Consider the following 18288-nt stretch of genomic DNA (forward strand, 5'->3'; position numbering starts at 1 on the left):
GCACCAGGGAAGGCAGCCCCAAGGTGAGTGAAACTCACAACCCACAGCTGTAGACTTGGAAGCCGGGTGTGGTGGCTTAGTGGATTGATGCATCCACTGTAGGGGCCTGTGCTCGACCTCATGGTCGCTGCTTCAAACCCAGCAGGTCCACTCAGTCTTTCATCCTTCTGAGGTCGATAAAAGGAGTACCATTGAGTTGAGCAACAATACACTTCTGTATGTGCCAAAATACCCTTGGGTGATCACATGCTTTACAAAATGGAAGAATGTGCCCTTTTTTGCATGGTTACCCCCTAACTTTTTGCCAGATACCTGTTGCCAACTTGACTGAGCATGCCCTTGGTCCCTGCCAATCAAGTTCCCAGGGCCTGTGTTCTTTCCCAAAACTGTACCTTTGTTTCTACAATTGGACCACCTCTGGGCCATATGTAAGTCCCTTGTAAAAGGTACCCCTGGTACCAAGGGCCATGCGACCAGAGGGGGGTTTCTAAGGCCTGCAGCATGTTTTATGCTACCCTCCGAGACCCCTCACCTGAACACCCACACACTGCCACTGCAGGCTGTGTGTTCTGGTGCAGACAAAACTGAAGCGTCGACATGGCACCCACCCCTGGGTGCCATGCCCACCAACACTGCCTGTGGCATGGGTAAGTAACCTCTCTAGCAGGCCTTACAGCCCTAAGGCAGGGTGCACCATACCACAGGTGAGGGCATAGATGCATGAGCAATATGTCCCTATAGTGCCCGTGCCATTCACATGCATTATAAGTGCAGCGAAGCCGTTTTGAGTATATGGTGCTGGGAGTTTGTCTTTACAAACTCCACAGCCCCAGGACAGCTCCACTGAAAACTGAGAAGTTAGGAATCAAACTTCTCAGCAAATTAAACCCACACTGATGCCAGTGTGGGATTTAATGTAAAATGCAGTCAGAGGGCATTGCAGAGATGTCCCCTGAAAAGCGTCCAGCCCTGGTGTAGTTCCTGACTGGCTACCAGTCATCTGCCACCACCAGACCGGTTTCTGGAGCCCTCGGTGGAGAGCCACCGCTCTCTGGGTCCAGAATCGAAGCCCATTCTGGGCAGAGGTGTTGTGTCTCCTCCCCCAGGATAGGCTGGGTCCACGAAGGGGAAGCTTCAAAGGCACCTTTTTTAGCCACCCCCAGCCTTATGCTGCTACCAGCAACTGGTTCTGACCCCCACTTTGGGCGGGAGAATCAGTGGAAAAACCTAGCCAGGAAGAGAGGTTTGCACAGCTTTGCCAAACCCACCCCTCAGGGGGGGGAGGCGAAGTGAAGCACACATCTCAGTCCCCTCCATCTTGAAGATGAGAGGACTCACCCATTCAGGAAGAGGCCTATGCCCCCCCTCCAATGGGATTTGGACACTCCAGGGAAGGAACCCATTGGTCCGGACCTGCACACCCCTGTAACACCCCTAAATCTAGTATTTAGGGGCACCCCTGAACCTTGCCTCTTCAGATTCGATGACCTAAGAAGAAGAAGGGCCAAAGCAGTGGAGAAGACAATGGCTGACTTGGCCCCAGGCCTACCGGCCTGTCTCCTCTTCCAGCGACCCTGCTTCCAGAAATAAGCGTGGCCCGCAGCCAACTACCTCGAGAACCCTAGAGGTCCTGTACTGTGTTCGACAAAGACTCCGGTCTCCCATGGATACCGGTTTTGTCCATCAAAGAAACCAGCACCAGTCTCCAGATCCAGGCGGATCCACGACACGGCACCCCACGCCCCAAATTTGAGTGAACCACTTACACCGAGATGTCTCCCCAGCGATCCTGATCTCCTCTGCACCAATGGCTGACGTCTCTATGACCCCACCACCCCCGACGCCTGTAGCCTCTGTCCGAAAGGTCCCCCAGACCAGACACAGATAAGGAAACCCAACAACTAAAGACACCCCTGCATCCTCGGTCCCCCCACTTTGGGGAGCCCAGCTGATGGTGCCCCGGTATCCCCCAGCTATCCAACTTACCTGTCCAGCCGTTGTCCGCCTTCGTCCAGCCTCCTGGTCCAAGCCTGCAGCATTTCTTCCCGACCGACGTCCTCCATTGGTTTACTTTGGGAGCTCGATGCCTATTTTGCCCCCAGCACCCTGCCACCCGAGTGCCACTGGAGGTGCGCTTTTGGTGCCTACTTGTGGCCCTCTTTGTGCTTACCTTTGACTCCTGGGCCCTGACCCAGATCCACAGGTACCTACCTTCCCGAGTACCCAGTCTCCATAGCACTATATTGGGCACAACCTCTCCTGTGACCTCTGCACCCGGCCGCCCCTGTGCCGCTGTTGGCGCACTCTCATTACCTAACTGACCCCTGCCCTGTGTAAGTGCTAGCAGCCGGAGACTGAACCGTGACATCATTTCTTGCCTGAGTGTGTAGGATAAATGCTTAACACTCCCTCGGATAAGCCGGACTGCTCAACCACACTACCACAAATAGAGAGTAGGGTATCATCTACTTTAGCCTCGGTGACACCTCTGGGGATCCACTGGACTCTGTGCACCCCATACCTTACTTTGGTATAGTATATACAGAGCCAGCTTCTTACACAAATACATGTCAGACCTCAAGCAGAGTTTCTTGAGACCCGGGACCCTTAGAGCCACGCAAGGTACTGCAATCCTCGGATGGACAGACAGGGGAGCTCTAACTAAGGGGTAGACTGGCTATAGGGTCATGAACACGGTGCCTTAAACCAAGGCCACTTGGATATGAATCTGCGGCTGCAGTTTTTTCTGCATAATTATGGATTAGCTGCTTTTCCACATAATCCATCATTTGCTGCATAATTTTCAGATTTTAACAATTTCTTTTTCGAGTGTAGACAGTTCAACAGTTACTAAGAGCACAGCTACATTTAAGCCCATGCAGTAGAAGGCCCTTTGCAAAGGTTGACTCCAGTGGCCCAGTTTTAAATGGACGTTTCCCACTCAGCCGATGGATAAGGACAGATCATGAGCCCAATCACAGGGCTCCAGACAGGACGTCATAGGAGAGAGCCAATAAGCAATCTCGGCAAGAGGGAGCATGCCAAAAAGGTCCTGAGCGGTGACCACTGCCGCCACCAACAGTCACTCGTAGCCTGACAGGAGGCGGCCGCAGCAACACCTGGTAGGCTTTCTCCATGTACTCCTTTCAGCAGTGCTAGGCTCTGCTGTCGAACATCTCTCGCTGAAAGGCAGAGCGCTTCCATGTGGCTCGCATATTGCTGGGTCGCTGGGGGGTACATAAAATAGATCAGTGTGCAGACACTTGTAATAAAAAGAGAGTGCCAGCATCTTGTGTAGCATCTTTGGTTTGTCTGATATGAAACTCAGAGGTTGTGCTCACTTTGATTTTTTCAGTGGTTTGCATTTAGCTGGACTAAGATTAAACATTGACAAGTTCAAGATTTTAAGTTTGGGCGGGGTGACAGAATTTAGGGAAGGGGGTCACAGCCTCCCAGGATTAGGGGGAAGCCTCATGACCTCAGCCACAAGGGCCCACAGGTGTGTCTCATCACCACTCATCCCACCCTCCCTAACCTCTCTCATTTCACCCCTTCCCAGGTCAGCTCCAGTTCCACCGGTCTTCTGTCCACTCTACTTCCCCCTTTCCATACCTCCCCGCGCCTTCCTCTCGGCTGCTCCCGCCTCCTGTCCATCGCATCACTTCCCAGGCTCTTCCTTCCTTTGGCTCACCTGCCTGCGCTCCTTCCCTCTCAGCCAGGTGCCACCGGTAGGAAAGGAGGCAGCGGAGCAGCCAGTGATACCTCACCATCCCCGAGCCAGGGGGCTGTGCTGCAGTTCTTCACCCGGCTCCGACGCCATGCCAGCCTGGAGGGGGCCAGCCCCTACTTCAAGATCAAGAAGTGGAAGTTTGAGAGCAGCCAGCGGGCATCAAGCTTGGACATGAGAGGTAAGGACCACCTTGCCCCTGAGGGGGACCCTGCCCCCAGGCAGCAGCATTGCTCCTGGGATGCGCCATTGCTGTCAGGGAGCATTGCTTCTACCTGGGCGAAGAGGTAGATGCTGCCCTCTGAAGCAGCGATGCTCCTGGGATGCTGACGGAATGCAGTGCTACGTACAGTGAGGGATGCATCACTTTGAGCGTAGGCGTAGGATATTGACCTGCATATAAAATATGTTTTTTAGTATATGGACTACCACTACACCGTCACGGTCAGGTTGTATAGGTTAGTGCAATATTAATACACTGAGCTCCCATCTATACATCTTGAAGAGACAAATCTTGAAGGGACAAGGATGTGGAGTTAAAAAGGGTAAATACATTCTTACGCATACATACGTAACCGGACTGGATATAGTGGTAGTTGACCTCCTGCAGTCTGTATTGTTGCCATTTTATCACTCGATATCGTGATATAGAACCGCGGCTCTTTGTTGCCTGTTCAGCTAGTTTGAGTCTGTGGTGGAGAGTGGGGGGTCTCACTGACTCTGCTGTATAATCCTGTGAACACTGGCATGGCCACGTCTTTCCCATTCTGAAGCATCACACTATACATTTCTGTATTGGGGGGGCATCCGTTGGGGTCCTCCTCAGCTACAGGATCAAGGCCTGCAGCCCAGACTTAAATCCCTGACAGCAGCACCAGCAGGGGTGCTCTCCGCCTTACACAATCCAGCATATTTCCCGCATAGACAGAAGCACAGAGAAAAATATAATTGAGGACTTTATCAAAAACAACAGGAGGAGGGGCACTGTGGAAAAATAAGATAAATACGTGGGTGGTCCTGGTTGATCAATCCTGAAGCGTTCGTTTCTATAAAAGATGGTAGTGGTCCTCTCTGTTAAACATGGTACAGTCCTTCGTAAAAGAAAAAAAGAGCATGGCAGCGGTCCAGCAGCATTCACGCTGTTAAATTAGACAGGGGTTCTCTCTATTTAACGTGACAACGTCCTCCCGAATAAACATGGGCAGATTGCTATTGTCATCCTACATAGGGATCCTCTCTAACAAACATGGTAGCGGTTCCCTCTAATAAACATGGCGGCAGTGCCCTCTACTAAACATGGCAGCGGTTCTCTCATAAACATGGCAGCTGTTCTCTCTCATAAACATGGTAGCTAATCTCATAAGCATGGCAGCTGTTCTCTCATTAACATGGCAGTTGTTCTCTCATAAACATGGCAGTTTTTCTCTCATAAACATGGCAGCTGTACTCCTAAATAAACATGGCAGCTGCCCTCCTAAATAAACATGGCGGCAGTGCTCTCTACTAAACATGGCAGCGGTTCTCCTGATTAAACATTGTTGGAGGCCACTCTAATAAACGTGGCAGCGGGCTTCTCTAACAAAGGTAGCAGCGGGTCCCAATATTAAATCCAACACCTGTCCTCTTTGTTAAACATGGCAGCCGTCCTCCTAAATAAACATTGCGGCTGTTCTCTCTCATAAACGTAACAGCGTTTCTCTCTCATAAACATGGCAACGTTTCTCTCATAAACATGGCAGCGTTTCTCTCATAAACATGGCAGCTGTTCTCCCAAACATGGCAGCTGTTCTCTCTCATAAACATGGCAGCTGTTCTCTCAAACATGGCAGCTGTTCTCTCTCATAAACATGGCAGCTGTTCTCATAAACATGGCGGCTGTTCTCTCATAAACATGGCAGTTGTTCTCATAAACATGGCAGCTGTTGTCTCTCAAACATGGCAGCTGTACTCCTAAATAAACATGGCAGCTGCCCTCCTAAATAAACGTGGCAGCTGTTCTCTCTCATAAACATGGCAGTGGTTCCCTCTCAAACACGGCAGCGGTTCTCTCTCATAAACATGGCAGTGGTTCTCTCTCATAAACATGGCAGCGGTTCTCCCTCATAAACATGGCAGCGGTTCTCTCTCAAACACGGAAGTGGTTCTCAATATTAAACATGGCAGCGGTTCTCTCTCATAAACATGGCAGCTGTTCTCTCATTAACATGGCTGCTGTTCTCTCATAAACATGGCAGCTGTTCTCTATAAACATGGCAGCTGTTCTCTCAAACATGGCAGCTGTTCTCTCAAACATGGCAGCTGTTCTCTCAAACATGGCAGCTGTTCTCTCATAAACATGGCAGCTGTGTTTGAGTTTAAAAATACTTGTACAGCGCACATACACCAGCGGTTTCTTGGCGCTAAAACTGAAAAGATCTGGGCCTAGGGAGCAAGTGAAGCTAAAAATGTTTAGTCAAAGGCCTTGGAAAACAGGTGAGCCTTGAGGTGTTTGCGAAATTCTAAGTACAGAGTGAGGGAACGAAGTTCAAGAGGGAGGGAATTCCACAGGGTTGGGGCAAGGGTCGCAAATTTCGAACCTCCCCACTTCTTTCTCCGATAGCGAGGGATAGTGAGGAGGGACTGAGAGGAAGAACGCAGTTCCCTGGTGGGAACATAGGGGGTAATCTCAGAAGAGATAAATGCGGGTGCCAAGCCCTGTCGAGCCAGGAAAGTAATGGAGGCGAGTTTGAATTGGACCCGGGCTCGCACAGGAAGCCAGTGTAGGGTTTTCAAGAGAGGGGAGGAATGGTGAAATTTCGGAAGGTTAAAGACCAGGCGGGCCGCCTGGTTTTGTATCTGCTGCAAACGTCGAAGACTATATGCAGGAATACCTGCATATAGGGCGTTGCCATAATCCAGGCGGGACACCACCATGGCCAAAATGATAAGTTTGAGAGCAGAAAAAGTAAAAAAACGGGACACCCTACGAATAGTGCGCAATGAAAGGAAAGAAGAAGATACCACGGAGCTGACCTGAGAATGAAGGGTGAGTTGAGAATTGTTGAGCTGTTCTCTCATAAACATGGCAGCTGTTCTCTCATAAACATGGCAGCTGTTCTCTCATAAACATGGCAGTGGTTCTCTCATAAACATGGCAGTTGTTCTCACATAAACATGGCAGCTGTTGTCTCTCAAACATGGCAGCTGTACTCCTAAATAAACATGGCAGCTGCCCTCCTAAATAAACATGGCAGCTGTTCTCTCATAAACATGGCAGTTTTTCTCTCATAAACATGGCAGCTGTACTCCTAAATAAACATGGCAGCTGCCCTCCTAAATAAACATTGCGGCAGTGCCCTCTACTAAACATGGCAGCGGTTCTCCACATTAAACATTGTTGGAGGCCACTCTAATAAACGTGGCAGCGTTTCTCTCATAAACATGGCAGCTGTTCTCTCATAAACATGGCAGCTGTTCTCTCATAAACATGGCAGCTGTTCTCATAAACATGGCAGTTGGTCTCTCATAAACATGGCAGCTTTTCTCTCTCAAACTTGGCAGCTGTACTCCTAAATAAACATGGCGGCTGTTCTCTCATAAACATGGCAGTTGTTCTCATAAACATGGCAGCTGTTGTCTCTCAAACATGGCAGCTGTACTCCTAAATAAACATGGCAGCTGTTCTCTCTCATAAACATGGCAGTGGTTCCCTCTCAAACACGGCAGCGGTTCTCTCTCATAAACATGGCAGCGGTTCTCTCTCATAAACATGGCAGCTGTTCTCTCTCATAAACATGGCAGCGGTTCTCTCTCATAAACATGGCAGCGGTTCTCTCTCATAAACATGGCAGCGGTTCTCTCTCATAAACATGGCAGCGGTTCTCTCTCATAAACATGGCAGCGGTTCTCTCTCATAAACATGGCAGCGGTTCTCTCTCATAAACATGGCAGCGGTTCTCTCTCATAAACATGGCAGCGGTTCTCTCTCATAAACATGGCATGTGTTCTCTCTCATAAACATGGCATCTGTTCTCTCAAACATGGCAGCGTTTCTCTCATAAACATGGCAGCTGTTCTCTCATTAACATGGCAGTTGTTCTCTCATAAACATGGCAGTTGTTCTCTCATTAACATGATTTGATTTGATTTGATTTTGGGTTTTATAGAGCGCATAGCTGCCCTAGGGCTTCCCAGCGCTAGTGACCACTGTCCTGTGGGGTGAGGAAACAGAGGGGAGGGCTCAGGGGAAGAGTAGGGTCTTTAGTTGTTTCCTGAACCTGAGGTGATTGTGTTCTTGCCTCAGGGAAAGAGGAAGGGCATTCCATAGTCTGGGGGCGTTGTACGAGAACAGGCGGCCGCCTGTTCTGGACTTCCTGATTCTGGGGACGTTTGCAAGGGAAAGGGAGTTTGATCTTAATTGTCTACTAGACTGTTGTTTTGTCACAAGTGGCCTAAGGATGGGAGGGCCTTCATTGTGCATAATTCTATGAGCTATGCACAGGGATTTGAAGTTGACCCGTTCCCTTACTGGCAACCAGTGCAAGCTTCTAAGAGCTGGTTTGCCCGAGTTCCTTGCTGCGGTTCCTGTGAGGATTCTGGCGGCCGCATTTTGTGCACATTGAAGTTTGTGGACTACAGAGGCTGGGGCCCCCAGATAAAGGACATTGCCATAATCCAATCTGGAGTTCACCAGCCCCTGCATTAGGAGCTTTCTGGAATGGAGGTGGAGTAGATGTAGAATCTTTCGTGCCATCTTTATAAGGCCGAAGCAGGTTCCCGCGGTTTTCCTAGCTTGAGTCCTAAAACTGAGCTCCTGGTCCAGCCATATCCCAAGGCTCTTTACTTCGGGTTTGGGGGATGGCGGGGTTCCCATGCATGGTGGCCAGGGAAGGGGAGTGGGGATTTTCTTAGGGTTTCCCAGGAGGAGTATTTCTGATTTCTCCCCGTTCAGTTTTAATCAGGAATCGCACATCCACTGGTGTACCTTTTCCAGACAACTGAATAGATTAGGGAGGGCGTTGTCTGATTGGTTGAGGGAAACGACGAGCTGGGTGTCGTCAGCATACATTATTGATTTAATGCCGAAAGGCTTGACAACATCCTCGAGTGGTTCCATGTACACATTAAAAAGTGTGGGGCTCAGGGAGGATCCCTGAGGCACCCCACACTTGAGTGCTTGAGCCTTGGAGGTGGAATACCCATCTGCTACTTGAAAAGACCTGTCTTCAAGGAAGGATGAGATCCAGGCTAATGCGGAATCCTCCACTCCTATCAGCCCAAGACGGTGAACAAGGGTTGCGTGGTCCACCGTGTCGAAGGCGGCACTCAGGTCGAGGAGGATCACTGCCACTGATCCTCCTGCGTCCAATATGCCCCTGGCTTCTTCGACTACGGCTAACAGTGCGGTGTCGGTCCCCTGTCCTGGTCTGAAACCTGTCTGGGACTGGCGGAGAAGGTGATTGGTTTCTAGGAACTCAGAGAGATGTTGGTTTGTAACGCGCTCGGCGATTTTGCTGATAGCCGGTAGCAGTGAGATCGGTCAAAAATTAGATGGGTCTGTGGGGTCTAGATGCGGTTTTTTTATGAGAGCTTTGACTGTAGCTTTTTTCCAGTTTGCCGGGACTGTGCCATTTTTGAAGGAGGCGTTGATCAGATTGGTGAGAGGGGGAGCTATGGTGGAAGCAACTAGCTTTAGTTTACTGATCGGGGCTGGATCTGATGGAGTGCCGCTTTTGACTTTATGTAGGACGTTAAGGAACGTTTCGGTGGTGATTTGGGGGAAGGAGGATAGCCTCGGGGTGTCTTGGCGGGGGAAGTGGTTAGGGTGTCCTAATGCGATCGGAGCAGACGGGAGGGAAATCAGGATTTTTTCTATTTTTTTCGAGAAGAATTCGGCCATCTGATTACATTTTGCGCCGTCCAGGTCTGGTGGTGACGGTGGGTCCTGAATTTTGGTGAGGAGTTTAACTATCCTATAGGTTTCTTTTGCAGAATTTGCCGCTGAGGCTATTTGCTCTTCGAAATGGGAAGCCTGGGCTGTTTTGAGTGCGTTTTTATAGAGCCTGATATGGATTTTATATTCACTTCTGTCTTCTGGGTTCCAGTTCTTTCTCCATTGGCGCTCTAGCCTTTTGCCTTTCTTTCTTAGTTCGCGTAATTCATCGGTGAACCACGGTAGTTTGGAGGATTTCCTGGAGGAAGGGAGGGTTTTGAGTGGCAAGACTGTATTAAGGGAGTCGCTAATCCATTTATGTAATTGGATTTCAGCTTTAGACGGATCTGGGTCTACTGTAGGTAGAGTGGAGGACAGAGAGCGTTCCCATAGGATTATGTCTAGTTTTTTCCATGGGCGTGACGGGACCTGGGGGCGAGGAATATCCACCATCTTCCCTGGAAGTTGGAATTTAAAAGGAACCAAGAAGTGGTCTGACCAGGGAAGGGGCAGGGGAGTTTGAGCAGATAGTTTGGAGAGATTAGAGAAAATGGGATCCAGTAAATGTCCTTTCGTATGAGTGGGATCATTACTGAGAAGTTGTAGGTTGAGGGAAATTAAATCGGTTTTTAAATCTGTGGCGAGTTTGTTGTATTGATCATCGAAGTGGAGATTTAAGTCTCCGAGGATTGTAAAGTTGGGAGTCACACAGGCCAGAGAGGAGATGGCATCCATAAGCGAGTTTATGAAGCGCCCTACCTGACCAGGGGGGCGGTAGATTAGGACCCCAGATAGTGTGGTAGATGGCGGCAGATGTAAAGAAAAAAGAACATTTTCACTATCTAGGATGGGGCTGTCTTTAAACTGACAAGCAAGGTTATCTCGATAGATAATCGCAATTCCCCCCCCGGTACCCGTCGGTCTGTTGAGAGTTTTAATGAGGTACCCGGGAGGTAGAGCTTGGACAATATCCGGGTCGGAACTCGTGGATAGCCAGGTTTCTGTTAAAAACAGAACGTCAATGTCCGACTCTGTTAGTAATAGGTTGATTTCTGTCTGGTGTTTTGGGAGTGACCTGCAATTCAGCAGGGCCATCTCCAGGCAAGCTGGTTCGGGAAGGTGGGAGGGCGTAAACCTGAAGGCGCAGTTCGGACACCTGGGATGCTCGTCTTCCGGGCTGATGGGTCCGATGCACCTAGTGTTTAACGGTACTCTGAGTTGGTACAGAGTGTTCGAGGCATGTGGGCTGCTAAATTCATATCTTAGCATTAGATCGCCGCCTAGTGTTGGGTCCGGATGATCGCACATTGTTGTCCTGGAAGAGTCTTCGAAGTATCCTGAGATAGGTGGCTCCTCCCCTGGACTACAGTGCGCATGGGCATCGGCTCCATCCCCAGATTGTTTTTTTCCGCCATTGGGTTCGGATGCGGTCTCGACGTCTCTCTGTCAGAACCGAGAAAAACTAACTTTAAACGGCCAAAAGGCCTTGTATTCTTTGCGTCGGTATTGTTTGCGTGCGGTCTCGAGTTCTTCCGTCTCTTGGAGTCGGAATCAGCGGAGTGCTTACACTCTTCGGACATCGGGGCCTTCTCATCGCGACACGACTGCAACTTTACAGCATTGAGCGGAGTCCGTTTCAGCTCTGTCCGCTCTGTGGGTCCAAATACCCACATATAGACCTGCACCCGGTCTGTAACAAATGCCTTTCGCCAGACCATGACGACGGCAACTGCAGGGCCTGTGCAAAGTTCAGGTCCAAGAAAACACTCAAGATTCGGCGCGCGGTGCGCCTTGAAGCCAGACAAGCGGCCCCAGATCCAGAAAACATCTTCGGCGACCAAGAAGACGAGGACCAGAGCCATCATCTTCAAATCTCCCCGCCCGAGACGGAGGTCGAGGCAGATCCGGAACACGACGACGGAGTCGGGGGTCAAGGCCTTGAATACGTCGAAGAGGTAGGGGACGTCGAAGAGGTTTATGGGGCCGCGGAAGATAGCTCAGGGGACGAGCTATGCCCCGGAGGTTACGAAGATCGAGATCGGGTCACGGGATCGCCTGTCGGCCTTACCCTAGACCCCGTACCGCAAGCCACGGCCCCGCCTTCCGGCCCGGCCACGGACAAACTTGCTGGGCAGGCCTTATCGAAACCGAAACCGAAACCTACGGTATCGACTACACCTAAAATGGCCGACCCAAAATCGAAACCGAAACTTATGGATTCGAGCACACCTAAAATGGCGGCCGTACCAACGAAAACGACCAAACCCGCTGCTTCATCGACTCCGTCGACCTCCGGGCCACAGAAGTCGAAGAAGTCTGTCGATTCCACAGTGTCAAAATCGACGACAGAGGAGGGATCCTCTAAGAAGGGTGGTCGGCACGGGTCGACCGCTGCGGCGCCGTCAAAGCCCGCAACAGCCAGCGAAACGGCTCCGGTTCCGACTGGGACTCCGTTAGTCGGACGCGTGGTGGAGACGGAGCCGAAAAAGTCACACGGATCGAAGGCTGGTACATCTGCGCATCGGTCCAAGGACTCTGGGTCGGCGGCTGCGGCATCATCGTCAAAGACTCAGAAGGGGCAACAGGACGTCGGATCCGAGGGCAAGGTCAAGTCCTCCTCGTCGACGCCAAAGGCCACTGTAAGTGACGCGTCCCTCGTCGCCGCTTCACTACAGAGAATCAGGGAGAAGGCCTCTGCAACGTCGGCTCCGATGCCATCGCCACAGAAGCCGATGGACACTCCGGTGAAGCCTGCGAATAAACTTCTCTTCCTTCTGCCGCCAAAGGAGGCGCCGAAGGCCTTTTCAACAAAATCGGCGCCAAAGAAGCCGGATTCTTCGACGGCAGGGGCGTTTTCAAGTCGGGTACTCGACTCAGAAGAGGATTCTGAGCGTTTTATCGACGCAGACACGGGCAAATTGACCCTTTACAAGAGGAGAATCACTTCACAGCCAGTGGACTCCTATGTCATCCCCCTGAAAAAGAAAAGGCTTCCTCAGGACGCTTCAGGCCTCATGGAACCTATCCAGCCTCCTCCAAGAAGGAGCCCAACTCCTTCCCCAGAACACTCTGAGGGTGAGGGATATGATGAAGATGACCAATACACTTTCCCCATCAATGAACCAGATGCACAGCCGGATTCATATGATGACATTGGTGACCAAAGCACCCAGGATGTGGGGCAAGACCCACAGCCTGACCCACAGCCTTTCAGTGTTCGTGCCTCCCCAACAGAAGATTCTGCAGGTTTTCATGCACTCATTGAGAGGGCAGCTGCTAATCATGATGTGGACATGCATGCTGACCCAGTAGAAGAAGACTTTTTATTTGACACTTTTTCAGTCTCTGAAAGGACAGTAAAGACACTGCCTATGCTCAAAGGGGTCCTCAAACATGCTGCGGACATCTTTAAAGAACCTACCAGGGCGAGAGTGGTCAATCCACGTATCGAAAAAAAGTACAGACCAGCACCTGCAGACCCTGCATACATTCGGGGACAGTTGCCGCTTGACTCCCTGGTGGTCGCAAATGCCCGCAAAAGGGCCAACTCCCAAACAACGGGTGAAGCTCCTCCCCCGGATAAGGAGTCCAAAGTGCTAGAGGCAGGAGGCAAAAGAGTAGCTGCACAGGCTGCCAATTTTTGGCGTATTGCAAATACACAGGCACTCTTGGCACGTTACGATAGGGCGCATTACGACACCCTAGAACAAGTTTTACAACACCTGCCTCCGCAGTTTCAAGAGGCTACCAAACTGCTTATAGAGGAGGGAAAACTGATCTCCAACGCAGCCATAAAGTGTGCACTTGATGCCGCGGACACGGCCGCTAGGGCCATTAACACTAGCGTCATGCTGAGGCGACAGGCTTGGCTCCGCATATCTGGGTTTAAACCTGACATTCAAACAACCATTCTTAATCAGCCAGTCAATCCTGATAGACTGTTTGGTCCAGATGTTGACACCACCCTAGAAAAAATAAAGAAAGACACCGAAACTGCTAAGTCTATGGGGGCCCTACAATCACAACAGTTTCGTGGCAACAATTTTCGTCGCTCAGGTGCGCGTGGAGTCACCAGAGGACAGATGGGTCAACAGTCACAGTTCTCCAGAGGTGGAGCACAATCCTCGTACCCCAAACAGAACAAGGGGGGTTACCGAGGAAACAGCACCAGAGGACGTGGCAGAGGAAACAACAACTCCCGCTCCTCTACCCCAAGCAAACAGTGACTCTCTGTCACTGCCCCCCGACCACTTAACACCTGTCGGGGGGAGGCTACAGCAGTTCCTGCCCGTCTGGAGAAACATCACCACAGACAGGTGGGTGCGACAACTTGTCCAGTAAGGTTATTGTCTAGAGTTAAAGTCCACTCCACCCAACATTCCACCAAGGCAACGGCCTATGTCCGCAGAGCATTTCCACTTATTGCAGCAGGAAGTAGTGGTGATGCTGCAAAAAGGCGCTATCGAGCTCGTGCCGGTGGAGGAGGAGGGCACAGGGGTGTATTCCCTGTACTTCCTTATTCCAAAGAAGGACGGATCTCTCAGACCCATTCTGGATCTGCGTCCCCTCAACCTGTATATACTGTCAGAACATTTCCATATGCTTACACTGCAACAGATTCTTCCCTTGTTAAACCAAGGGGACTTCTTAGCAACCTTAGACCTCAAGGATGCTTATTTCCACATTCCACTACACCCGTCCCACAGGAAATACCTCAGATTCACTATCCAAGGCAAACATTATCAGTTCAAGGTCCTACCCTTCGGAGTGACCCCCGCCCCAAGAGTGTTTACCAAGTGTCTGGCGACGGTAGCGGCGCTCCTCAGGAGGCAGAACATCCATGTCTACCCCTACCTAGACGACTGGCTCGTTCAAGCCAAGTCGGAACAACAGTGCGCCGCGGACATGTCGACTACCATTCACCTCCTTCACGATCTGGGCTTCTCGTTGAACTACCCAAAGTCGCATCTTCAGCCGGCACATGTCCGGCAGTTTCTGGGCGCGACGATCAATACCCTGACGGCCATGGCTCACCCAAACCAAGTCAGGATAGACAGCATGCAGTCTCTAATCCAAAAGTTCAAACCACAACACTCACTTCCAGCGAGAGTGTTCATGCAGTTGATAGGCATGATGGCCTCCTGCATCTTCATAGTCCCTCACGCACGGTTGCATATGCGTCCGCTCCAGGAATGCTTAGCAAATCAGTGGACACAGGCTCAAGGACAATTAACAGACCTAGTGTTGGTTACCAGTCGGGCATACGACTCTCTGCATTGGTGGACTCCACACAACCTTTGCAAGGGCCGACTGTTGCAGGAGCCAGTGCCACAGATTATCCTGACGAGGACGCATCTCTCCAGGGATGGGGAGCTCATTTGCTCACTTACACCGTGCAGGAACTATGGACGACGCAGCAACAGAAGATGCACATCAACTATCTGGAACTGATGGCAATCTTCATGGCGCTCAAGTCCTTCATTGTACATCTGTGCAACAAGGTAGTGTTAGTCCGGACGGACAACATGACCGCGATGTACTACATTAAAAAACAGGGGGGCACCCACTCGCCACAGCTGTCTCATCTGGCTCAGGGCATGTGGCGGTGGGCCATTCAGAGGAACATCTTCCTCATGGCAGAACACCTCCCGGGCAAGGACAATCAGATGGCGGATCTGCTCAGCAGATACAGCCATCAAATGCACGAGTGGGAGTTACATCTGTCAGTACTCCTCCCGTACTTCCAGCGGTGGGGTCATCCGGAGATAGACCTGTTTGCAACAAAAGAAAACGCAAAATGCCAACACTTTGCCGCCAGGTTCCCTCACCCACAGTCGCAGGGGAATGCGATATGGATGAACTGGTCAGGCAAATTTGCGTACGCTTTTCCGCCAGCCCCTCTGATACCGCTGGTGGCAAGAAAGCTAAGGCAGCACGCGATGACTCTCATCCTGGTTGCTCCAACGTGGGCGCGCCAAGCATGGTACACCACGTTCCTCGAACTCTCAGTGGTGCCGCATCAAAGACTGCGCCTCACGCCCAGACTCTTGACGCAGAACCATGGAGAAATTCAGCATCCAGATCCGCAACAGCTCAACCTGGCGATCTGGCTCCTGAAGTCCTAGAGTTTGGATACCTTAACCTACCTCAAGAATGCATGAACATCATCAAGGAGGCAAGGAAGCCAACTACCAGAGCATGCTATGCTGCAAAATGGAAGCGTTTTGTCATTTACTGTACAGCCAATGACATCAACCCGCTAGATGCATCTATCCCTAACATCATTTGCTATCTGCTACATCTTTACAAGTGCAATCTAGCGTTCACTTCTATTCGGATACATCTATCCGCCATCGCAGCTTATCTTCAAAATAGGCAGCATCTCTCTGTTTTCAGGGTGCCTGCTATTAAAGCTTTCCTTGAAGGCCTGAAACGAGTCATTCCCCCAAGAACACCGCCAGCTCCGGTGTGGAACCTCAATGTGGTCCTCACCAGACTGATGGGACCACCATTTGAGCCACTGCACTCGTGTGAACTCCAGTTCCTAACATGGAAAGTGGCTTTCCTAATTGCTATTACGTCACTGAGGCGTGTTAGTGAGCTACAAGCGCTCACAATCCAAGAGCCATTCATTCAGATTCATCCAAATAGGGTAGTGCTACGTACTAACCCCAAATTCCTTCCAAAGGTGGTGTCACAGTTTCATCTCAACCAGACTATTGACTTGCCGGCATTCTTCCAAAACCCACAAACGGTAGCGGAAAGAATGCTCCATACGTTAGACGTACGGAGGGCGTTAATGTACTACATAGACAGAACACAACACTTTAGGAAGACAAAACAACTTTTTGTTGCCTTCTCACCACAACACAAAGGCAACCCTATTTCCAAAGCAGGAATAGCCAGGTGGATTGTTAAGTGCATCCAAATCTGTTATCACAAGGCCAAGCGCACGTTAACGATACCCCCAAGGGCGCACTCCACACGCAAATTGGGGGCATCCATGGCTTTCCTAGGGAACATTCCTTTAGAGGACATTTGCAGAGCAGCCACGTGGGTTACACCACATACCTTTACAAAACACTACTGTGTTGATGTGCATTCCAAGCAGCAAGCTGCTGTGGGACAGGCTGTTCTCAAGACACTTTTTCAGGTTTCTGCAGCTGGCACGGGCAACCGCCCTTAATGGAGGGACTGCTATGTATTCTATGCTAAGATATGAATTTAGCAGCCCACATGCCTCGAACTGAATATGCTACTTACCAGTATGCATCTGTTCTTGGCATGTAGGGCTGCTAACATTCATATCGCCCACCCTCCTCCCTGGTGCCTGTCGCAGCTGCAGATCTACTATTGTATTCAGTCATTAGCATGGACATCCTTTACACTTTTCACTCCATCTTCTGCCACAATGGCGAAAAACAATCTGGGGATGGAGCCGATGCCCATGCGCACTGTAGTCCAGGGGAGGAGCCACCTATCTCAGGATACTTCGAAGACTCTTCCAGGACAACAATGTGCGATCATCCGGACCCAACACTAGGCGGCGATCTAATGCTAAGATATGAATGTTAGCAGCCCTACATGCCAAGAACAGATGCATACTGGTAAGTAGCATATTCATTCCTGTGAGTATTTGATACGGGGGGTTTCGGGACCGGCCAGGAGTATAGGCTCTGGGCTCGGTCTGGCGCGGACGGGCGCAGACGGGCTTGCCCTAGGCGTGCCTTCGGCGCGCAAACGGCGCTCCCGCTGCGCTCGTCCGCTGCGCTTCCGCCATAGGCACATTTTATGGTGGTTGATTGAGGGAGGGGACAGGAGGGGGCGTGGCCAAACAAGTGGGCGTGGCCTGAGTCCTCGCGCTGCGAGCGTCCGAGGAATGGAGCAATTAAGAGTCAGCCGGCAGCGTTAGGGTCCGCTACCTGAGCTGGGTGAAGTGCTCGATTGTTAGCAGTTGCAGAATGCTGTGGTGAGTTTTAAAAAGCTAGCACACATAAATCAGTGACAGTTTTCAATTTTTAAAAAGCAAATGCAATGCGCTGCGCGCTCTCCCGGCTTCCGCCTCAGGAGTGTGGTCAATGGCTACCTGGCGCTTTTACTCAGCGTTTAAGTAGTCGTCTCGGGGGGCGTGGCCAAACAAGTGGGCGTGGCCTGAGTCCTCGCGCTGCGAGCGTCCGAGGAATGGAGCAATTAAGAGTCAGCCGGCAGCGTTAGGGTCCGCTACCTGAGCTGGGTGAAGTGCTCGATTGTTAGCAGTTGCAGAATGCTGTGGTGAGTTTTAAAAAGCTAGCACACATAAATCAGTGACAGTTTTCAATTTTTAAAAAGCAAATGCAATGCGCTGCGCGCTCTCCCGGCTTCCGCCTCAGGAGTGTGGTCAATGGCAGTTGTTCTCTCTCAAACATGGCAGCTGTACTCCTAAATAAACATGGCAGCTGTTCTCTAATAAACATGGCGGCTGTTCTCTCATAAACATGGCAGTTGTTCTCATAAACATGACAGCTGTTGTCTCTCAAACATGACAGCTGTACTCCTAAATAAACATGGCAGCTGTTCTCTCTCATAAACATGGCAGTGGTTCCCTCTCATAAACATGGCAGCGGTTCTCTCAAACATGGCAGCGGTTCTCTCTCAAACACGGAAGTGGTTC

General features: G+C 50.8%; 1 protein-coding gene across 2 annotated transcripts in view; it reads left to right on the plus strand.

Moving 5' to 3' along the window:
* CBARP (CACN subunit beta associated regulatory protein) overlaps positions 1–18288 on the plus strand; it is a 49591-nt gene that overhangs the window by 17200 nt on the left and 14103 nt on the right. For both annotated transcript variants that reach the window (XM_078670973.1, XM_078670974.1), the window contains exon 7: positions 3716–3908. In XM_078670973.1, the coding sequence (XP_078527099.1) occupies positions 3716–3908 (193 nt within the window). The remainder of the gene's footprint in view (positions 1–3715; positions 3909–18288) is intronic.

The sequence above is a fragment of the Lissotriton helveticus genome, chromosome 12, assembly GCF_964261635.1.
Source record: "Lissotriton helveticus chromosome 12, aLisHel1.1, whole genome shotgun sequence".
In the NCBI taxonomy this organism is placed as follows: Eukaryota; Metazoa; Chordata; class Amphibia; order Caudata; family Salamandridae; genus Lissotriton; species Lissotriton helveticus.